This window comes from Tiliqua scincoides, chromosome 2, assembly GCF_035046505.1.
Source record: "Tiliqua scincoides isolate rTilSci1 chromosome 2, rTilSci1.hap2, whole genome shotgun sequence".
In the NCBI taxonomy this organism is placed as follows: domain Eukaryota; kingdom Metazoa; phylum Chordata; class Lepidosauria; order Squamata; family Scincidae; genus Tiliqua; species Tiliqua scincoides.
In genome coordinates this window covers 253,542,674-253,566,094 of record NC_089822.1, presented here as the reverse complement: position 1 = coordinate 253,566,094, position 23,421 = coordinate 253,542,674, and the positions used below count along the sequence as shown (strand labels likewise).

Below are 23,421 nucleotides of genomic sequence, written 5' to 3'. Positions count from 1 at the left end.
TATCCCTTCATTTTGCACAACAGTATAGATACCCAACATAATTGCCCCCCCTGAAAAAATAGTTGTCCCCCCCACCTCTAGAATCCTGGCTATCGGTCTGATTTACTTAGAAATAAAGTCCCACTCTACCTAATAGAGATCAACCCCTAGTAGATATGTTTAGAGTGACAGCCTTGGTCAATTAATTAATGTCATTGATTATAAATGTTTTAGTCAATTAAAAAAAAAATCACCCGATGAATCAGGGACAAATGTTTGAAACTGAATTTTAAAATATGAGCACTTAAAAAAATGATGGATGGCAGACATCTTCAAAAAAGGCAGTTGTGAATGGCCCTTCCAAGATGGCACCTGTAATAGCGCATATGTGCACTGTTTGAAAACAAAAAATATGCTTTTTTTCTTCCCAAACCATTGTTTATGAACATTTATGCAGACTTCTTCAAGTACAAGTGGGTCCTCTTTATCTGTGGATTTGTCCCACCGAAAATGCCAGACCTCTGAAGTGCTCCCCCAGCAGATCTCCCAGACACAACCGGAACCTTATTCCAGTCACCTCTGGGAGGTTTTCTGAGCTTCGGAGAGGCTGCGCACCACCTCACACAGAAGCCACCCAGAGCGGTTTTTGCACAACGTCCATTAAAACCGGAAGGTGGCACATGTGACATGGCTTCTCTGAGGCTCAGATCAGCTCCAGACACAACGGGAGCAATGCTCTGGTTGCGTTCGGAGCAAAGGTGGGTTCTGAAAACTGTGGATTTTGTTATGTGTGGTTTTCAGTATCGGGGGGGAGGGGTCTGGGAACAGAATCTCTGTAGGTAAAGTGGCTCCACCTGTATATCTAGTTTTGTTAATTGACTAAGGTGTCTTTAATTGAATGACAGTCCTCATGAAATTGCATTCATCTTAACAGTGCAGTCGTGTGAGTTTAATGGTGTTTACTCTCAGTTAAGGACGTGTAGAATTGCAACTGAATTAATTAAGTTAGCAGCCTTGACAATTGTCCTGAATGGATCTGTGCAGATGGAAGGTGTGTGATGTATGCCTTGGAAACAGTGCCAGATTGCAGAGGAAGGGAGAGATGATGACCGCAGCAGAAAAGAAAGGGAGGGAGGGAATTGGGTAGGAAGTTGCAAGCAGCAGCTCTGTGTTTGTCTGCTAATTCACGATCCATTTGTGAAAACTGCTATTGAAATGTGAAAACCTTCCTTACCATATCTGAGACTGGGATCTTTTTCTCACGTGCAGATCTGAATTTCATACCTATAGCAAGAGGGTCTACATTAACTATAATACCCAGGAAAGGGATACTAGGGCCACAGAAGGAAGGCTGTAACTCAGCGGTAAGGTACATGTGCATGCTGAAGGCCTTTGGTGTCTCCAGTTAAAAGGATCTCAAGTGGAGCCTGTCAAAATGGGCAATACTGGACTGCACACACTGGACAAGTCGGACAGATCCAACTTGGTATAAGGCAGCTTGAAATATTAAGGGCGCAATCCTAAGCCCTTATGTCAGTGCTTTCCGGCACTGACGTAAGGGCAATGCAGCTCTGAGGTAAGGGAACAAACATTCCCTTACTTTGAGGAGGCCTCCGTGAGTGACACCCAACTGCAGGATGCAGCACACGCCCCATTGGCTATGGCTATTGGCCATTGGCTATTGGCTAACACTATGCCAGCGTTGGAAAGCACTGACATAAGGGGTTAAGATTGCCTAAGATTCACCCTAAGATTCACTGAATGATGCCCGCACAGTGAGCTAAGGTAATGTAAAGTCTCCATTCAGTATTAGGAAAGAGACTGAAAATACAGCATGAAGCATTAAGACACCATAATCTAAGTCTCAAATGCACCCACTTTTACAGTACATGCTGTTCTGGTCAGCCTGTCTTAACAAAGGATATTGTAGGTTGGAAAAGACATAGGAAAAAGCATCTGTAATGATTAGGAAATTGCAGGAACTTGTGAACAGAAGTGTAAACCACTGGGATATTTCACCTTAGAATTTGCAAGTCCGGTGGGCCTTACACATGGCAGTGTGTTTCAGTGTTTTTCTGAGCTAGATGTGGGGAGCCAAGTATTCCTTTTTGTTTGTTCACACTGGTATCCTGTAGTACAGTGTTTCTCAACCAGGTGCCACCAGTGGTACTTGAGGTGGTGTCCAGTGGTACTCGCAGGACCCCCTGCCCCCCAGCAGCCAGACCAGCAACGTGATGCAGCAAACTGTGGTAGAAGGCTTGGCTCGGCAGGTCGAGCTCCAAAGTATGCTTTTCTGCACTCAAAAAAGCCCTTCTGCCCACCCTGAGTTTCTTATTGGTGTTTGTTGTGTTGCATTTGGCCTCTCAATCCAGAACTAACTGACGATGATGTCATTGCCAGTTACTTCTGGTGGTACTTCAAATAGGCGAACCGCGTGAAATGGTATAGCGGAGGACAAACCTTTATTATGAAAATAATTGCACATTTAAAATAGCATTGTTTAACACAGTGGTTCCCAAACCTTTTTGGGCTAACGCCCCCTTGAGGCCCAGGAAAAATTCCTAGCGCCCCCCACCTCTTTGCTTAATAGTCTACTGCAAATTCAAAACAAGTAATACAACACTATAAAAAAAAGCGTATGTATTTGACAAATAAATCTAGTAAACAGTATTTAAAGTTAAATATATAACATTTAACATTTTTAATAAATAACATTTTTAAAAAGCTAAATTTGCATCTCTTCTGCAACTACGTTGTCTTCACAAGTTTAATGGGATGGATGTATTTGGTGTAGGGATATCAGCTTATCAACATCTGGCTGGAAGGAACTAAGGAAAAGTCTTAGATCCCCACGTTCAATAATGTTCAGTCTGTTTCTTTGCTTGACTGAAGACTTTGCTTCAGTCTGTTTTCTTGGGGGGGGGGGCAAGACTAGTTAGGCTGCAATCCAAGCCACTTCATTTCAGGGGGCTTACTTCTGAGTAGACACAACTGGGATGGGGCTCAGACTGGGAGATAGAGGCTGCAGGTGCGGGGGGGGGGGTTGGGAGGGGGAGATTGCTGGACTGGGGGCGAGCCCAACTGAGTAATGGACCTTACTTATGATTAGACACAAGTAGGATGAGTAATGTTTTTGACGTAATGTATTGAGGCTGCAATCCTTAAGACACTTTCTTGGGAGTAAGTCCCATTGAATATAATGGAACTTACTTCTGAGTAGACAGCCTCAGGATTGCACACTTATACTTCCTTCTCCTCTTTTACCTGGATATCAATGGAGAAGGCTGCTGCTGAGCTGTGTTGTTCCCAGGCAGGCAGGCAGGCAGCACAACGCCGCTGCAGAGGCTGTGGTGGCGATGGCAGGCAGACGGCACAAGCAAGCAGCTGTGGCCACACAGGCAGCAGGCAGGCACCACGACCAGCGTTGAGGCTGTGGCCACACAAGCAGGGAGGCAGGCGGCACTCAGGAGGCTGTTGCCTCAGAAGTCTGGAGCGCTCTGAGCGGTGAGGGGGGGAGGAGCCTCCTTCTCCCGCTCATTGACTCCAGGCAGAGAAAAACAAATCAGAGGCGCGCAAGGACAAAGCGCGCCAAATTCAAACGCTGGCCGCCTGGAACCCCTTTTTTTTGGTGGTGGCCAGCATTTTTCACCTGGCCTGACCTGTCACTGCCCCCCTATCACCCACTTTGTCCCCATCGCCCCCCTAACGCCCATTTTACTTTCAACGCCCCCTTGGATCTTTCCAACGCCCCCTGGGGGGCGCTAGCACCCACTTTGAAAATCACTGGTTTAACACAACACCTGAATTTAATAGAAAAATTGCTGTAGTAGTCTCTTACTCTGGAAAAACATACATAGACTGTATCTTCATACTTAACCATGAGGACTAGTAACATGTCCCCCCCCCCCAAGAAAGTGACAGTTGCAACAACCTCTTAGAAATCCCCATTTTACTCCACCTACCAGATTCTGAATGGAATTGTTGGGAGTGTTGGAAAAAGTAGACCGCCCTGCTTGTGTATTCGCTACAGTCAGTCCTGTAAAGGGAGTTTGTTGTTGCTCTGTAAAATCCGGAAGCACCAAGAATGTATTTGGGCAGTGCGCCAAGTGTATCTGGGAAGAATGCATTTTATACAAAGGAAATGATAGGCGAGAACCCAAACATGTCAAGGAAATCTCTGGGTTTGATTCACGGTATCCTTTGTTTTCTGCACTTTACAATTGGAGGAACACTCAGCAAAAGTGACTTTTCAGCTATTCTAGGAATGGAAGTGCCATGTTGATGGACTGATGATGATTCTGTGGCTGCAATCCTAACCACACTTTCCTGAGAGTAAGCCCCATTGAACAAAATAGAACTTACTTCTGAGTAGACCTGGTTAGGATTGTGCCTTGTGTCATCAATGTACGTGACTTACAATTTAGGTTTTACAGATTAGCAGCTCCAACCACGGCCAAGTGGCAGGGCAGGTGGGTTGTCCTGAGATCACTTTGGGCTCTCTCCTCCACCACCAGTCGAGCAGTATAAGCAGAAGAGGGGTCTCTATCCTGAAGAGGTTCCATTCTAAAATTAGATTGGAGAGAAGGAGCAACAAGCAGAAGGGGAGGGTCAACAGTGGATGAGTACAACCAAATACATCTGCATGTGCTTGGCTAGGCTTGTTTATCTTAGAGATTGGGATTAATGCTTTGATTATGCTGGGATGGGAGGGCGGGAGGGCTGGCTCTCTCCATCTTGCCCTACTTGTGAAATTCCGGAAGGATCTAGCTGACCGCTGTGGGAGAACAATGATACCTTGATTGTATACTTTCTGAACAGAGTTGGAGCTGTGTGTTTGCAGAGTGGCAATATTTAGAAGAGGAGATGTATCCAAAATATTTAGGAGAGGAGATGTATGTAGTCTGAGCTCAAAATTGTTGATTCACTGGTTCTATTACTTTCCTTCCTAGTCTTTTATTAGATATGAGTGATTAGACAAGCAATCAGCCTATCCTTGCTCTGGGCGGATAAATGATTATGAAAATAATACATTGCACTTTTAAAATAGCATCGTTTAACGCAACACCTGAATTTAATAGAATAACTTCTACCTGAGCACTGCAATGTGTTCAGTTCTTAAATTATGAATGTGCCATCTCCCCCCAAAAAGGGAATTTACTGCCCATCTGAATAGAGAAATGCTCTTGTGCTCACTGACAACTATCCTTTGTCTCTTAAAAGTTTTAGGCACTTAGGGTCAAAAGATACGTTGGCTTTATTCTTTTCTCTCCACTGCGCTCTCTCTCTGATAGACCTAACTAGATGCTGGCCCCACAGGGCTCAGCACTGCTGGCACAGGCTTCACTGCATCCTGCAGGCAGCTGGAGACCATGCGGGGCGGAGAGGGAAATAAAATAATACCTTCCTCCACTGCCACGCGGTCCCCAATGGGTCTATTTGAACCTGTGCCAGTATTTAGCTGGTGCAAGTTCATGTAGAGCAAAGGGGACATGTTGGGGCAAAACAGGAGTTAAGATATCCACAGAGGTCTCCCTGCCAAGACTCAGCCCCACCCTGTTCTGCCCCCTTCCTGCGCTGCCTATGCCCTACTCCCCACCAGTGACGTACCCATGCTAACAGGCATGTGGGAGGGGGGGTTTCTGGTGCTCTTCTTCTAGTGCTGCTGCCTCTTGTGGCAGCAGAAAATTCTATGGAAAAAGTACAGGGGATGCATGACCAAAGCATGTCAACATTATGGTGAGAGTCTCATGTTCACATTCATCACTGCCACACATCACATTTGTATAGCACTGTAGTGCAGGGGTGGGCAAACTTTCAACTTTAGGGATTCTGGACCTTAACAATTGTGTAGGAGAGAGAATTTCAGCAGGTGCAGCTTGTGATCTCACAGATCTCACAAGATGAACCTGCTGCAATGCTGTCTCCTACACAATTGCTAAAGGTCTAGGACTCCTAAAGTTGAAAGTTTGCCCACCCCTGCTATCATGTACCGTATTTTTCGCTCTATAAGACGCACCTAGTTTTTAGAGGAGGAAAACAGGAAAAAAAAATATTCTGAACCAAATAGTGTAATAAAATATGTCTCTCCGCTGCTCTGTTTCCATGCTCCTTAGCATATTTTACTACCTCTAGTTTAAAAGGAATTTTATATGCTAGCCTTTTCTGCTTTATCATCCTTGCACTGTAGAATGAGGTACTGTAGTATTTTTCTGCAAGTGCATTGTCACTAAGCATTACATTTGCATTGCCATTGAGCGCCTGCATTTGCATTACCATTGCATTTGCATTACCATTGAGCAGGCAGGCAGGACCCTGGTCAGGGGCAGAAGCACCTGCCAAGGAGGCTCTGCTGCCCTGAGAATGCCTGCAGCTTTGCAGTATTCGCTCCATAAGACGCACACACTTCTCCCCCCACTTTTTTGGGGGGGGAAAAGTGCGTCTTATGGAGCGAAAAATACGGTAATTGCCTGGTTATCATCCTTAGAACAGACAGTATGCAATCCAGTATATTCCAGCTGTCACTGCAGCCAGTTCATACATGCTCTTGTTCAGAGAATGGATGAATTAAATTTGATTTAAATGATCAATGTTTAAAAAGTAAAACTGTTTAAAAAGCAGAAGTGCTGAGTAAAACTGCCTTAAGTGGTCAGTCTTTGTTCTCTAAATGCATCCACAGTGTCACTTTCATTTTATTGCATTTCTCTGCCACTTCTCAGTAATGTAACCTCCAAAGCAGCTCACAATAATTTTGAAAACTTGGCATTCTTGAAACAAATTGTATAAAACAATTTCCAAAAAAAAGAGCACAGCGATAACAAGTCAAGAGCGTGTGTGCGTGCGCCTGGCCTCTTTATTTGATTACACCAGCTCTTCCCAAAAGTGTGAGTCGTGATACATTAGTGGGTCACAAGCCCATGTAGGTTGCCAGTTGGGCCCTCCCCCCTGCCCTTCTGAATGACTCCAAATATGAGCCATTCCAGAAGCAAGAATGATTTCCTGGAACCTTCACAGGCCTCCTCCGGGTTGCGCTGGGCCAGTGACCCACTCCGAGGGCGTGCGCAGTCCTCCAAAAGCCACTTGCAGTTTTTGGAAAGCTGCATCCTGTATGTTTCAGAAACTGGTAGTGGCATTCTGAGGTCTGCGGAGGCCTGTAAAGGTGGTTCACCAGCGCGGTGCAAATCAGAGGAGACCTCCAGGGTTTCCCTGGCATCACAAAGTGGGTCATGGCACAGGGAACTTTGGGGACCCCTGGATTACACCATTACTAGCTTTGTAGGACCTGTGAGACATGAGTGCAGGCCATTTCAGAAGAATTTAGAATATCACATCTGCAAAGGTTTGGGTGGGTGCTAGTTGGGGACACAAAGATGGTGATGTGTTTAGCTCATCAGGGGCAACTGAGATTTATGCATTGGAGTGAAGGTGTCTTGGTCTTCATTAACTCTTCATTACCCTCTTTTACTCTCCTCAGGATCTCACTGAATACTCTGACCCTGAATGTGAAGAGTGAGAAGGTTTATACCCGGCATGGTGTCCCCATCTCAGTCACTGGCATTGCCCAGGTAACAGGTTCCCAGCAGTACACTGAAGGTTGTCATGGGAAACATCCCAGGGAAGAGAGCAGGTCTGTAGAAAGTCAGATGGATGCATTTTGGTTCTTGTAATGGTACAGCTGCAACTGACCTATTTATCTTCCCACTTCCCCCAGGTGATACTGACCATAGATTGGTCATCCCAGCCCTTTGCTTCCAGAAATAGTATCCATCCCAGCTCTGTTCTCTTGTTCCTCCTGTTCCAGTTACAAAATAATATTTCTGTTGACCCTCTCCCTCCCCTTTCCTATCACACCACAGTGTTGCTGAATACTATTTGCATCAACTTGTGACCAGAGGACCAGAAAATTAAGGTGCCCTTTGCCATGGCAACCATCTCCTGCATTGGTTGCCCAGGGAGCAAGAAAAAAAAAATCCCTCTTAATGGGGAAACATTCCTGAAATTCAGATGACTATATGATTTGGTAGGGAACTAAGGGCATCTTTCTTTGCTTCTTCTCCAACATAGGTGAAAATCCAGGGTCAGAACAAGGAAATGCTAGCTGCTGCTTGTCAGATGTTCCTGGGCAAGTCAGAACCAGAGATTGCTCAAATCGCCCTGGAGACATTGGAGGGCCATCAGAGAGCCATCATGGCCCATATGACTGTAGAGGTGAGGCTGCCTATGTTTATGTATGTATCTTTGCAGTCCCCTGCTGGAAAGAATTGATTTTTGGTGATTGCAAATCTGTGCATGATGCTGCCCCCTGCTGAAAATATGTGGTGTATCTCCACAACTTTGGCAGCTGTGGAGATGGAAACTGTTTCTTTAGTACCTTTTTGAGCAAAATGGAGTCAACCTCCTCTGGGGAACATCTTGTGAGGGTGAGAAGGAATCCTAGATGCCATTTCTTAGCATAATTTGGATTCAGATGATTATTAAGATAATTATCTGATGGAAACGATTTTTTTTTCTCCTTCCTGAAACACTCTGTTGTCTCTCTTTGCTCTACAGGAAATCTACAAGGATCGGCAGAAATTCTCAGAGCAAGTCTTCAAAGTAGCCTCTTCTGACCTGGTCAATATGGGGATCAGTGTGGTCAGCTATACCCTCAAAGACATCCATGACGACCAGGTGAGGTGGCTAGATTTCATTCCCTTCCGGGTCTGTCACAGCTATTGTGTGCTTGTTTTTTAAACTAGGGCTGCAATATTTAGTCATTTGGTTAGATCAGGGGTGCCTAAACCCCGGCCCTGGGGCCACATGCAGCCCTCGAGGCTTCTCAATGCGGCCCTCAGGGAGCCCCCAGTCTCCAATGAGCCTCTGGCCCTCTGGAGATTTGTTGGAGCCCACACTGGCCCGAGCAACTGCTCTCAGCGTGAGGGCAACTGTTTGCCCTCTCGCGTGAGCTGTGGGATGAGGGCTCCCTCCACTGCTTGCTGTTTCACGTCTGTGATGCAGCAGAGGCAGCAAAGGAAAGGCCAGCCTTGCTTTGTGCAAGGCCTTTTATAGGCCTTGAGCTATTGCAAGACCTTCATTCATTCATTCATATAAGTTCATCTTTAATATATTCATTTATGTAAACTTATGCAAATTTATTCAAATTTTAAATGTAAATGGATTCTTTTTTTTCCCTGGCCCCCAACACAGTGTCAGAGAGATGATGTGGCCTTCCAGCCATAAACTTTAGACACCCCTGGGTTAGATTAACTGATTTTTAAGAAAATACAACTGACTAAAAAAAAATTCAGCATTTTTAAAAAATGAAGCCTTCATGCAACTGATCATAACAAGTGCAAATGACGCAACCACCATCTCAAACAAGGCAATGGTTCTTTCCCTCCTAGAGGAAGAAGTGCCACTGTTGTGCTCTCATGCATTGTCTAAAACCCAAGGATCTATACTTTTACTTCAGAGAGGGCAGAGTCCAGACACTGGTACTTGAGGCAATGTGCCAAATGCTGCCCCCACCTTACTTGGAGATGGGCCAGCCTCTGCTCCTCTGACTCTGAACTGGAAAAGGAAGAGGGGGTGGAGTGAAACAGGACATGTGGAGAAGAAGTGGGTCATGGACTGGAGCATCTACATCATTGTAGCCCACCACATTCCTCTCCTCCACACCTCAGCCCCTTTTTCATTTCTGAATCAGAAAGTGAGAAGAGGAAGAGGAGTGAATAAATGGGAGGTGGGCGCTTATCTCCCATCTGCTGCCTGAGGCAACCATCTCAGTCAGCCTCATGGATGAGCCAACTGTGACCTCAGGATTCTTGTTTTCATGGTTAATTGATTTAAAATCTAGCTATTAAGGTTCGTTTAATTGGTTGTCATCCCTGTTTACAGTCAATTTATTTTAGTTAATGAATTAATTAAGGGCTCAATCCTAACCCCTCATGTCAGTGCTCTCCAGCACTGACATAAGGGCAGTGCAGCTCCGAGGTAAGGGAACAAACATTCCCTTACTTTGAGGAGGCCTTCTTGAGTGACACCCAACTGCAGGATGCAGCACACGTCCCATTAGCACCGCTATGCCAGTGCTGGAAAGCACTGACATAAGAGATTAGAATTGTGCCCTAAATAAATGTTCTAAGGCAGTGAGTGATTGCCACTGTCAGTGACAATGCCATTTTGACAGTCTTGATGGTAGTGGGCACTTAAAGTAACAACTTCCAATAAACAGGAGCTGCTGCTCATGGTTCGGAGGAACCACTGTTTTTGATGTTTTCCTTTTCAAGCAGTTTGGGAATGTGGAACATTCTTTTTTTCCCCTTATGTTTATTTATAAATCAATAAAAACCAATGTGCAATGTTTTTAATTGATGTAACATGCCATGGTCAAGATGCCTTTGAAATATAAACCAGTTCAAGCTCATCAGTATTTATACGCGTTGCTATTTATTTCACTCATCAACTTCAGTTGTCCGTAATTTTTATCACTGGGTGGAAAACCATCAGGGTTGTACATTGAAATGCAAAATATTCTGTAACCTTGAGTAGGAGCTAGAAGGAAAGTCTGCCTTTATATTGATTTTATGATCAAATATGAAGGATGGTCAAGAATCCTGCTTTCCTGTGGTGCCTGCAGATCACTGTCCTTCGGAGAGTCTTGGTTTGTTGACGCTTAATCGGAGCTCAAGTTTTAAACTGTGATTAGTTTGATTGCCCTCGTTAATTGATTCAGAGCTTTCAAGACTTAATTCCCTGCCTCGAAGCAGCTTAGACCCTCCACAAAGATCTCCTTTTTGGGACCTAGGCCTGTTTTGGATCCCCAGTGTTCAACCAACTTGTCCTGATCTTGCCTCAAGGTTAGTGTCCCTTTATTCAGCATTCTGTGCAGCGTTCCATGTCGGAAGGCTGGAGCCAAGGAGTTTAAATTTTGCCCTAGAAATTCCAAATGCTGAGCTGGGCTAAATCACACTAAACAAACAGTATAATTTTCGTGGTTTCATGTTTTTCCTCTATTGGAAAATAAGAGTGCCGCACAGGGAGGGGGTGGGATATGCAGGGATGAGGTCTGGCACCCAATAGGTGCCAGACGCTGCCTGCAAGACCACTGGAACTGCCATACACCTGGTTTCTTTTCTCTGCCTTACAAGGGGCCTGTGTGTTTCGCTTAGTGCTGCAGACAGAATTGAGTAACAGTAAAATTAGTTTTACATTTCCTAAATGTGGACAGCCAGTAGCGTAGCTATTCGGGGCCCAGCAAGTATTGCAGGCACAGCAATGCGCTGTGTAACCGCCCCTCCCACTTGCTGTTGGAGCCATTTTGGGCAGTGATGGCAATGTGGGAGGGGCTGCTTACATAAAGCATTGTGGTGCCCACAATACTTGATGCGCCACTGCCCCTTGTAGCTATGCTACTGTGAATGGCCAATAACGTATCTTTATTCCAGTATCTTTGGATGCTTCTGGAGATCATCTGCTGGCTCCTAGTGAGACTTATCAGATTGTATCTACGTAACATCTCCAGGACTCTGTCTGGAACTGTTATAAACTGCAAGCTCCAGGAGCTGTCTCACCATACTCAGCTCCCCACCCTTTGCCCAGCTTGATGGAATGCCCTGGAGAACGTGAAGGTTTCCTGGTCAAGACTTTGGGTCATTTTGATGCTAAGATGGTATTGGCCAAACTGTGGCTTTGGGAATTGAGGGGTTGCAGGGGGGGATGGACCCGGCACCGCTACCTACAACTTCGGTATTATTGAAACATGTGAAGTTACCTGTGCTTTTGTGGAATCTGAATCCATGTTCCAAAGACAGCGCAGACATCCAACTGGGTGTCAGAAGGTGATGAGCCACACAATTTGCATGGTGGCTGCAGCTTCTGGAGCATCTTCAAGGGTTCCCCCATATAGAGCACATTACAGTAATCCCAGTGGCATTAGAATCTGGGAGAAAAAACTGCAGATGGCCTACCAGAACCAGCAGAATTTGGCTCTTCCTGGTGTCCAATTTTGGGTTGTTTTTTGCTTTTGTGAACGTGTACCTCTTACCACATCTTCCCTCTCTTGACCACTGCAGGATTATCTTCATTCTCTGGGGAAAGCCCGAACTGCTCAGGTGCAGAAAGATGCCAGGATTGGAGAAGCAGAAGCCAAGAGAGATGCTGGCATCAAGGTGAGCTTTGGAATGTTAGAGACCAGAGCCTAAGGCTAAGTGAAGCCCCTCTGCTTATTCAGGGTCTGCTTATTCAGGGTCTGCTTATTCAGGGTCTTAAACTCCAATACTATAGATCAGGGGTGCCCAAACCCCAGCCCTGGGGCCACTTGCGGCCCTCAAGGACTCCCATTCTGGCCCTCAGGGAGTCCCCAGTCTCCAATGAGCCTCTGGCCCTCCTCTGGCCCTCCGCTTGCTGGAGCCCGTGCTGGCCTGATGCAACTGCTCTCAGCGTGATGACCAACTGTTCAACCTCTCACGTGAGCTGTGGGATGAGGGCTTCCTCCACTGCTTGCTGTTTCACATCTGCGATGCAGCAGTGGCAGCAAAAGAAAGGCTGGCCTTGCTTTGTGCAAGGCCTTTTATAAGCCTTGAGCTATTGCAAGACCTTCATTCATTCATATAAGTTCCATCTCTAATATATTCATTTATGTAAATGTATTCAAATTTGAAATGTAAATAATAATAATATTAATAACAGTATTTATATACCTCTTTTCAACTAAAAGTTCACAAAGCGGTTTACAGAGAAAAATCAAATAACTAAATGGCCTATTTATTAAAATTAATAAATAAAATTAATAGAAAAATTAATTATTTTTTTCCCCGGCCTCCGACACAGTGTCAGAGAGTTGATGTGGCCCTTCTGCCAAAAAGTTTGGATGCCCCTGCTATAGATAGACCCTTACTCCAGAATAAATACCATTGAATTCAGTGGGTCCTTTCTACTGCATAGACATGCATAGGATTGTACTGTTGCTTCCTTGTTATAGGAATGGACAAAGCAGGGTCTTTGAGGGCTTAGGTAGTCTCATATGACTGCAGGCTTGACAATCTGGTCCTGGACTGCTTAGGACCATCTCTTCTGTGTCTGACCACTGGGGTCACCTAGTCCAGTCTTGTCTTCTTGAATTAACGGTGGCCTTCCAAGAGGCTTGACTGAAGGCTTTTTCAGCTCTGCCAGCTGAGATGCCCCTTTTTTAATCAGTTGTTGAACCTGATTGACATTTTAATATGCAAAGCTTGCACTCTGTGCTGAGCTCTCATCTCATCCGCAGGAAGCAAAGGCCAAGCAAGAGAAGTTGTCTGCACAGTATTTGAACGAAATTGAAATGGCCAAGGCCCAGCGGGACTATGAGCTGAAGAAGGCTACCTATGACATTGAGGTGAACACGAGGAAGGCAGAGTCCGACCTGGCTTATCAGCTTCAGGTGAGGCACTTTTAACCTGGATGCTGTTGGGCAAGCAGGGGGAGATATATATTTGTCAACTCAAGCATATATAAAAAAAAGTGCTCCTGGTGGCTGCATTTCACAATTTAGAACCTGGAAGTCCAGAAAAACCTAAACAACTATAAGTGGATTAAAAAAAAATTGGTTTGGCTTTAAGGGCAGCATCACATGTCACAAAATGCTTCCGTAGGAGGCAATTCAGCATAGGGAATAATAGGCAGCTTGCCCATAAATTGTCACAATGAAAGATTTGCACTGACAGATTCCACCTGTGGAGGTCTGTGGCTGTAATCCTAACCAATTTTCCAGCACTGACATAAGGGCAATGCAACTCCGAGAAATGGAACAAACATTGCCCTACCTTGAGGAGGCCTCCATGACTGCCCCCCAACTGCAGGATGCAGCACATGCCCCACTGGCACAGCTATTGGTTAGGATTGCCCCCTATGTTGGTTGTGCGCTTTTTCCTAGAGCAGTGGTGTCATGTTTGTCATGTCATAAGGCCCAGGGGCCAGATGTGGCCCTCGGAAGCTCTCTCTTTGACGTTCTCAAAGAGAATGCACCACCACCAGCTGCTGAGCTGTCACTACTAACAGGGCAGCCCACATGATAATTGGGCTCTTCCATATCTTGAAAATATGATCAAGATTTGCTTGTTTTCTCTAATCTTTTGCAGCAAATGAGTGAGAAAAAGTGCTTATTTCTGGTCATGACCTGCTTAATGACATCACTTCTGGCCCTCAGCAGGTCTCATGAATGCTGTTCAGCCCTCTGTATGAAAAAGGTTTGACACCCCTGTCCTAGAGGGAAGCCACTGTGATACAGATGGCAGTTTGGTGTACTGGACTCATGTCCCCCACTTGGTTCTGGAATTAGTGGGTGACCATGTCAGTATGTTTCAGACTTACCTGCCTCACAGGGTTGTTGTGTGGATAAAGTGGGGGAAACCTTGAGCTCTTTGGAGGAAGGAAGGGCAGGTGTTGTGTGTTTACCTGTCTGGCTCTGTGTATAACCTTTGCAATATCAGGCAGGAGTTCCTCAATGCCCTTTTGCCTTCTGTGCCAATTCTTGCTTTGGTAATCAGTGGTGCTCATACACCACTTCTGCACACTTATGTCCAGATTTGCACATTTTCTCTTCTGCCATTTGCAGCTGATGAGTTTGTGTTTTAGAACAAAATGCTTACTTCTGACCATCATCTGCATAATGACATCACTTCCTGTTTAGTGATATCACTTCTGACCCCCAGCAGGCACCATGAAAGCTATTTGACACCCCTGAACTAAATCTTTGATCTGGACCAGGGCTCTCCAAACTACGGCCCACAGGCTGGATCTGGAGCTAACCATTCTGCTGAGGAACCTCTCATCTTCATGCCTGATTTTCCCCAAACCTCGCACCAGCCAGCTGTTTCTGCTTTCTGTCACCCCAGGAGGCTTTGCGCCTGGATTTCTGGGCAGACGTGGCCTACCAGCATAAGGTTTGGGGGAGATCAGGCACAAAGATGAGAGGCTCCCTGGAGGAGCTCTGGTTGTGCTGGGGAGCCTATTTTTAGCATGCAATGATCTCTGGTTTGCGTCAGTTTGGAGACCGCTGGTCTGAACCAAAGGGCTGTTCTTGTGTTCTCGCCACTCAGCTGAACAATTAACTATCTTGCCTCCCTCTCCCCATGTCCTTCTCCACACACCATAGGTGGCCAAGACAAAACAGAAGATTGAGGAGCAGAAGATGCAGGTGCTGGTCGTGGAACGAGCCCAGCAGATTCAGATCCAAGAACAGGAGATCGTTCGCAAAGAGCGGGAGCTGGAGGCCAAGGTCAAGAAGCCTGCTGAAGCAGAGCACTACCGGCTGGAGAAGTTGGCTGCAGCTGAAAGGTACGAGCGGGCTCCCACACCTTTTCTGCATCCATTCTTTGTAAAGGCTGTGGGTGTTTTGTCCCACTGTGTCAGTGCTAAAATGGAGAAGCAGAAGCCCGTGGGATAAGAACATAAGAACAGCCCCGCTGGATCAGGCCATAGGCCCATCTAGCCCAGCTTCCTGTATCTCACAGCGGCCCACCAAATGCCTCAGGGAGCACACAAGACAACAAGAGTCCTGCATCCTGGTGCCCTCCCTTGCATCTCTTACCTGGCTGTACTAAGAAGGTGGGGGATGTAACAGTTCAGCAGCCCCTTACGTTAAAACTCCTTGCGCACACAACATAATTAGCATGTCAGGGGAAAGGTTGGCCTTCCCAATGTATCAACAGGATGTGTCTTGTGTATGGGCATGTTCAAAAAGTCAGTCCCCCTCCTGCACTCTTGAGATGGTACAGCCCAGCAAGCAGGGAGGATGAGGATTCCCCTCTGTTGGTTCATCTCTCAGGGCTGGTTTGGGCCAACTGTACCATTTCCAATTCCAGGGAGAAAAAGAAGTTGCATGTTTGAACTCCCACCCATGCACAGAGCAAGCATATCAGGAAAGCGGTTAAGCTAGAACTCTTCTCTCGAATACCTGGTTTTCTGTGCTCATGGTGTTTTCGTTTTGTCTTACACAAGGTGTGTTCAGACATGCACCTGCAGTGTAAAGTAGTACAATCCAGAAACAGTTTTCACCCCATAACCTTCTATTCGGGTGTACAAGCTTTGGAGCCTTGCTGGTCTGATACTGTAAGGTCTCCCTCACCATTTCTGACCTGTCCCTTAAGGCACCTTGATGAGGGGATCGAGGTCAAGGATTGCCTCCATGGATTAGCATTCCCCACCCCCTCCTGTTCGGGTCTTGGCTCCCCCTCTCCGCCACTCCTTTTAGTTCCTTTTCCCTCTCTGGTTCCCAGAGACTTGCTCACAGTATCCCAGAAAGATATGGCCCAAGAGAGGTGTTGCAAGTTGGATCCTTGAATATTGCACAGATTAGTTGTGATCTCTCATAATCACACTGTTTTCTATGCCGGGTGCTCAAATTATGAGAGTAAAGGTGGGGGGGGGGCCTTAATTCCTCTATTCCTGCTCCTAATTTGTCCCAAATTATCCAAATCTCCCATAACTTCTCAAAGAGCAGCTAAGAAAGCTATCACCAAAGGCAAGAGAGGGAGGGGCTCTCTGGAATTTGAGCGCTGTCCAGGCCAGGTTTTATGAGCCATGAGCAGCATCAGCTTCCTTTAGCCCTTCATTTCTTGTTTGTCCTTCTGTTTTGAGAGGCACAAAGTTGGGAAGTAGAGCTTCAAAGCCATCTTTGGCTGCTGGGCACAGGTAGAATTGCCCTCCTCCTTTTCTCTTCTGACAGGTCACAGATGATCATGCAGGCCGAGGCTGAGGCTGAGTCAATCAGGGTGAGTGGTCTCCCTGTACCTGGGATGTGGGAGCAGAATGCTGGGGGGGAGGAGACAGAGGAACAAACTGCAAATGTGGCTCCATTTTTATCCCCTTCCTTCTCTCCTTAGATGAAGGGTGAGGCTCAAGCCTATGCGATTGAGGCAAAGGCCCGGGCTGATGCTGAGCAGATGGCCAAGAAGGCAGAGGCCTTCCAGCAGTACCAAGAGGCGGCCATGGTGGATATGCTTCTGGAGAAGATTCCAGAGGTAAGCAGGCTCCCACTGTGCTATTTTGTCCTGGCTGTGGGCCAACTTGGAGCCCAATCCTGAGCTCTGCGCACTGGTGTACTGCCAGCGTGCACTGTCGCAAACATGCTTGGCTATTGCCCAGACCGCCAGGCGGCGATGAGGTGAGTTGGGGTGTGGGGGGAGGCGGGGAGGAAGTGTTCCAGGGAGTGGGGAGGCAGGGGGAAGGTGGGGAGGGAGGGGGACAGGACCAGTGGAGCTCCCCCAGTTCCTGGGCCCTGTGTTGGGCTGCACGATCTGACACAGAACTTTCTGATTTTGTGGCAGCTCCAGAGCTGACGTAGAATCCAGTAGCCCCATTGTGGGTCTACTTCCTTTACTTGGGGGAAGGGGACAAACGTCCGCTTCTCCCAAGGAGGTGGCGGCGGCTGCACAGGGTGTGTTGGATGTTGAGGCAGCCGTTTCGCAACCCTGGCAGCCCCACGCTCTGGGCAGCTCAGGTTTGGGCTGCCCAATGATAGTTTTATTGCCTGACCGGCCTTCTGCAGTAATGGATGCGTAAGTTTATGATACATGCACAGTCTTGCTTGTCCCTGGAGAGGTGGTTTGCCTGAGCTGTCCCTCTGCATGCAGGACCAAACCTATTTTAAAAATATAAACCAAATCAGCCCAAGGTTTTGGTGGCAGCAGCAACTAGCAGGCATCAGACCAGAACAGACTTTGTTTTCTTTTGCCCACTCTTTCTTGCACATCTGAGAACTGTAGCTGTTTGCAATCAGTGACAGACTTCATGCTTCAAGAAATATATTTTTGCACTGAACTGAAAATTCTGTGCCAAAAATACCCCCACCCTAATTTTCCACTATGTAAACAAGAATTCTGCTTTCAAAATAAGCTGCCTAAACTTATGCACATTTTTGCTAATGTGATACAGATTGGTGTCCTTAATTCAGAACTCAGTATTTCAACACAAAAGGTAATCTGGTGGCACAAAGGGTACATTTGGTGTGAGTGGAGAGTGAAAAAGCAGCTCAATACTTAGGTAAAAATAACCCTAGACAATGTGGAAAGGCACAGAAGCCCCACCTAGCTGAATAAGGAAGGTTTTCAAATTCTGCTTGGAGGTGTTTTAAAATCCACATGATCCACCATGACTAGCAACTTTCTTTTATGATAGCGTTGTCACCTGATTAAAGAAATCTTTGTTGGTAAATTGTGTGAGTTTTTGATGACAGATTAGTTATTAAGTCTGCATAAAATTGGATGTGAAAAAATTTCTAAAGAAAAATGTATTGTTTTCAGATTATACATGCCTCTGTTGCAGCAGGCAGAATTTGAAAAGAGGCATTCCCTGTGCTTTCTTACATAGGAGGACGTGTCTCTTCTAAGCTGTTGCCATTTGCAGTCTTAAAAGTGTGTAAGGGAGGGAGGGAGCTAGTGAGCATTCGTTCAATCAACTAAACACCGCATCCCTTATATTTTTGCCTTCGCTTTCCTTGGAAACACAGAAGGATTTATTCTCTTGCCAAGTAACACATTCTTTGGAGATGGGCCATAACTCAGCAGCAGAACACATGTTTTGCCTGCCAAAGGTGCCAGATTCAGTCCTTGGCATCTAGGGTTGGGAAAGGTCCTCTTTGAAACTCTGGGGAGCTGCTACCAGCCAGTGAAATCAAAACTCAGAGGGACCAAGGGTTTGACAATATTTATGTATGTTCTGCAAAATGTGAGTATATAAAAAATTCCCAGTTAATGTGTTTTGCTTTTTCCTCCCTGCACAGATGGCTGAAGAGATCAGCAAGCCATTGACCTCCACGAAGAAGATCACCATGGTATCAAGTGGGGCAGGAGACGTGGGGGCTGCCAAGATAACAGGGGAGGTGCTGGAAATCATGAATAGGCTGCCTGACACAGTTGAAAAGCTCACTGGCGTTAGCATCTCTCAGGTACTAGGCAGAGTTACTGAATTCTTGGCTAGGGTGGGAGGGTGAGACTTGACTGGTTCCCTGGTCGTGGACAATTAGCTGTCGTGGGGGAACATTGCAAGAACAGGATGGGAAGTCAAGCCTCCTCTCCTCCACATGGCCCCAATGCACCCAGAAGCAGCCTGCAAGTCTTACCTTTTTCACAGAGTCTCTTGTGACTGTTCCTTATGGTTGTCTATCTCCCCATCTCGTTCATTAGCAAATTCTTAAGCTGCTTCCAGTGCAGGAGTTCTCAAGGAGAGGGAAAATAATAATAGTCAAACCATTTCAGCCAACGAGGATGAGCAAGATTATAAAGCAGCCAATAAAAGCGTGTTAGCTGCAGATAGTCTAGGTAAGGCTGCAGTCCTTTGCACTCATACCTGGGGTGAGCCCCACTGAACACAGGGGAATTGCACTGTAGACCTTTAAAGCCCCATTTCAAAGGACAAGGGTCCCAAGTTGCTGCTTCCAAACAACCTTTAAGGAGCCTCCTGTACTGTATACCACAGGGTTAATAATGCAACCTTACAGGTATATTACAAGGATCACTGGAATAGTTTAAGCAAAGGGCTTGTCCTTTTATCAAAGCTTTCACTCACTCTAGTTCCCCCATCAGCTTGCTCCTGCATTGTCAGGTGTGTACCAGTTTGTGAACAGATCAAGCTGCTGTCTACCTGGTTAGACCACTGATCCAATTCTTCAGTACACTGGTTTACGGATGCTCAGTCTTTCTGAGCACCTGTTGTCAGATCCTTTCAACTGAGGATACCAGAGACTGAATCTGGAGCCTTCTGCATTTCAAGTTTGTGCTGCTCCACTAAGCCAGCATTCTCCAAACTGTGGCCCGCAGGTCACATCTGGTGCAACACTGAAGACCTTCCCACTGTGAGCTGCACTTACCATTCCGGTACAATGCTCACATGAAGCCCACCTGATTTCTGCAACGCGACACTCTGGGCAGTCACGTCTGCCTGGAAATGCAGGTACAAAGCCTGCTGGGGCAGTGGGCTACAGACGCAGCTGCTAGAGTGTTGCATTGCAGTCGGATGAATTTCTTTCAAGCATCACACCGAAACAATAACAATTGGTCTGAACGGGAACTGCTTTTCCTATGCGCAGCAGTTGTGAGTTTGGTGACTGCTGCACTAAGCTATGGCCTTGTTAACCACATACTAGTAAGAACAGCCCCACTTTATCTGGCCATAGGCCCATCTAGTCCAGCTTCCAGTATCTCACAGTGGCCCACCAAATGCCCCCCTAGTGAAACAGAGGGAACTCGGAGTCCAATACTGTTGAAGGAGGAAGGGCCATCTGCATGACAGAGGTTATTTTGAACACATCCTCCTTGATTATCCAAATCAAAGATGGGGTTCTTGGAACTGCAGATTTTTTTTTTCTGTCCTCCCTCTTCCTCCTCTCTGTTTCTATACTGTGGGGGGAAAGTGTGACTGTTTTCATCTATATTCTCAGGGTTGATGACCTTGATCTCTTTTTTTGCTTTTGTTTTGCCAGCAGATAAACCAGAAGAAGCCAAGACGAATGAACTAAGTGCTGAAGATTTGGGAGATGGGTGGGGGTGGGGAGTCTTTCCTGAGCATGAACACCCATGATCCTTGTTTGTATGTTATATGGGTATATAGAGACCTTCCCCATCCAGAGCCTTTCCAGAATTGCCAGACCTTTTGTGGACTGAACTGATGCATGTTGGCTAAGAATCCTCAAAAGCGCTGCATTTTATCACCCTGTTGTGCTCTCATGTCCCAGTGACACCCCAGTGTGTATCTTAAGAGTATCCTGGCTCTCCCCATCACCTGTAAGGCATGGTCCTGTTTCACCCATCCCTGTTACATCCAGTATGATTCCATAACTACCTTTCCTGCCGTTGATTTCCGTTCTTGTTTCGTTGCCTGGACCCTCCCAGCTACTTCATACCTCCTAAAAGTGTGCTCTCTCTGAGGATTCGAGAAAATATCTGCTTCTGGAGTCAGTAGAGATGCAACAAGTATGTAGCTTGGATGAAGGTGGCATTTGAGGCCTGTTCTTTCTAGGTTGGGTATACCAGGTTCTTTGCCAGAAAGACTTGGAACAGTTGAGATTTAGAGCCTATGTAGGGTGATGGATTTCTGTTGGCTCCTCCCAAGATTCTACTACCACTGTGTAAAATTACTTTCATGGGAGGGAGGCAGTTTTGCAGCACTGATTGATTTTTATAACAAAAATTAGTGACTGGCATGAACTCAGCCCTTGCTTGATTCCATATAAGTGGAGCCACACCAAGTCCCGTGCGTGCGTGCGTGTGTGTGTGTGTGTGTGTGTTAATGTTCATGTTTCCATGCCAATTTGTATCTTTCTCTTTTTGTGCCATACATCCTGGTTGTTGTACCCAAGTAAGATTTGTTTGGCAAAAAACAAATGCTTTCCTCTTCCGTTGTTCCAAGGCCCTGCCTTTTCCAACAAGATCTCGCTCTCACTTTTTAAGGAGTGTATGTGTTTACAGCACCAAACTAGAAATATAGGAAGCCAGTCACACAGTCTCCTGCATAAGCCCCACTGCCTGGGTTTGTTGCATTGTGGACAAGTGGGTTACCATTGTGAGATGGACGTTCCAGTAGGTGTGCAGTGCAGAAGCTGATGTATACTGGTCACAGATTTATCCCTCCCTCTTAAAGTCAACATCTGGATGTGCCTTATGTCTTTTTTAACAATCATATCACTCACCCCATAGCTAGGTGAAGGAAAGCGGGGGCACAATCATAGGCTTCTGAGAGCTGGAAAATAAAATCAGAAAGGTTACAGTGACTTGTACTATTAAAGTCTTAAGTGGGTCAAGGGAGGAGGTCTTGAATGAAGGTTTGTAGATAACTTCTGGGGGAAAACTGACCTTAGCTAGGTTTGGCCTAGCTTTCTCCCGTATGCATGCAAGGAATTTTCATATGGGAGAGCATGTGAATAAGTTGACCTCCAAGCAGCAGTTTGGAACAGAAACTGTGCACCTCAGGGGTCATCTGCATGTGTAACTCAGTCCTTGAAATCTTTGCAGAGTGGATGTCCAAGCAATGACAATTGGCTGTGGGTATCCTCTCCACACACCCCCTTGCCCCCATTTGGATTGGATGCACCCTAGAAGAAAAAACATCACATTCCTTGTCTCTGCTGCCTGCTCATCTTCCTCTATGTTTCAGGCTGTTATGAGCCATGCCTGAGCTTCCCTATCTGAGCTGCAGGCAGCCCAGCTCCACTGTGTTGCTTTTGTCTCTGCCCCAAACCATGAGTGAAACCTGCTGCTCACATCGCTAAATGGGGCAAACTTAATATGGCTGCAATCACTCTATGGGAACCTAGGTTTCAGTACCGTGTAACTGTGGAATCACGTGTGTTTTCCCCAGCTCTTACCTTGCTCGCTGTATCATGAGGGCTCAGTTTGGTGCCTTGCCTAACTCTTATTCAGACACTCTGCTACTGAGACCCTCAGCTTCTAATAAAACCCAAGATTACTGCCTGCGTCTGTCCTTCTTGTGTGTTTAAAAACAGCAGTGATAAATGTTAATGTGTGTAAGGCTGGTTGTTCCCTATGCCCCAACTTTGGAATCTAAATTCTAAACCAAAGAAAACTCATGTGTGCAGAAAATACTTGTGCAAAGGTTATACTTTTGAATTCCTTTATTTAGTCTTCGTATCTGACTGCCATTGGTGGAACTCAGGATATTTTGGCAATTACTGCAAAAGAAAGGGTTGCCCCCAACCCTTATAAATGCATCTGTTGCAACCATTATATATTGTCAAACATTTTGTGGCATTAAGGAGGATTTGAATTTTGCTGCCAGTCTAGGCTTTTTTATTGCCTACTAGGGAAAATAAAATAGCCTAATGGTTAATTAAAGTATATGAAACATAGACCATCTTTCTGTCTTTTGTTTTTCTACGAATAGCATGCTATACTACCTGAGGCTGTACCCATTCCAGCTTTTTCTACTTTGCTTTCAGTGGCTAGAGTGAGTGCGATACCTTCTCTCCCACCTCTGAAGTTAGACCATTCTGTGACATCACACCAGTTAAAGGAGCCAATAGCTAAGGAGAGGCTTACTAGGGGAGAATAATTTCTAAGGCCGTAGTGATTGCACACTCACCTGGGAGTAACTTTCATTGCATTTAGTGGAACTGAGTCCTGAGTAAACATGTATAGGATTGGGCTGCATGCCTTTTCATAAAGATCTTAAAACTATGTTCCCAGCAAGCCAGTAATGTTGTTTGCTGAAGTGGAGGGATATGTCCTCTTGCCATAATGCTGGCAGCAAGGCAGTTTTTTGCACTCCCCTAATCCACCCCTACCTAATATTCCCTAATCACAGTAAAGAGCCTTAACTAATGGAATCTCCAGCATCTTTGAGATACTGGATGCAGTTCTCTGGGAACAACATGGAGGAGTCCATGCTGGACATAAGCAAAACATGATGTACATTCATTGTAGTCAGGGGAAAGGAGGAGACACACACAGTATAAACATGACAAGGGCAAGGCTG

At 46.0% G+C, this 23,421-nt stretch overlaps 1 protein-coding gene across 2 annotated transcripts in view; it reads left to right on the top strand.

Moving 5' to 3' along the window:
- FLOT1 (flotillin 1) overlaps positions 1-22,795 on the top strand; it is a 35,503-nt gene extending 12,708 nt beyond the window's left edge. The window contains exons 4-13 of one of the 2 annotated variants that reach the window (XM_066615859.1): positions 7,451-7,541; positions 8,041-8,184; positions 8,527-8,646; positions 12,030-12,125; positions 13,223-13,375; positions 15,089-15,270; positions 16,661-16,706; positions 16,818-16,955; positions 18,716-18,880; positions 20,417-22,795. In XM_066615859.1, the coding sequence (XP_066471956.1) occupies positions 7,451-7,541; positions 8,041-8,184; positions 8,527-8,646; positions 12,030-12,125; positions 13,223-13,375; positions 15,089-15,270; positions 16,661-16,706; positions 16,818-16,955; positions 18,716-18,880; positions 20,417-20,449 (1,168 nt within the window). In that variant the 3' untranslated portion in view covers positions 20,450-22,795. Of the gene's footprint in view, positions 1-7,450; positions 7,542-8,040; positions 8,185-8,526; positions 8,647-12,029; positions 12,126-13,222; positions 13,376-15,088; positions 15,271-16,660; positions 16,707-16,817; positions 16,956-18,715; positions 18,881-20,413 lie in introns of both variants that reach the window. The other variant, XM_066615858.1, reaches the window with a different exon arrangement.
- Positions 22,796-23,421: the final 626 nt, after the last annotated feature.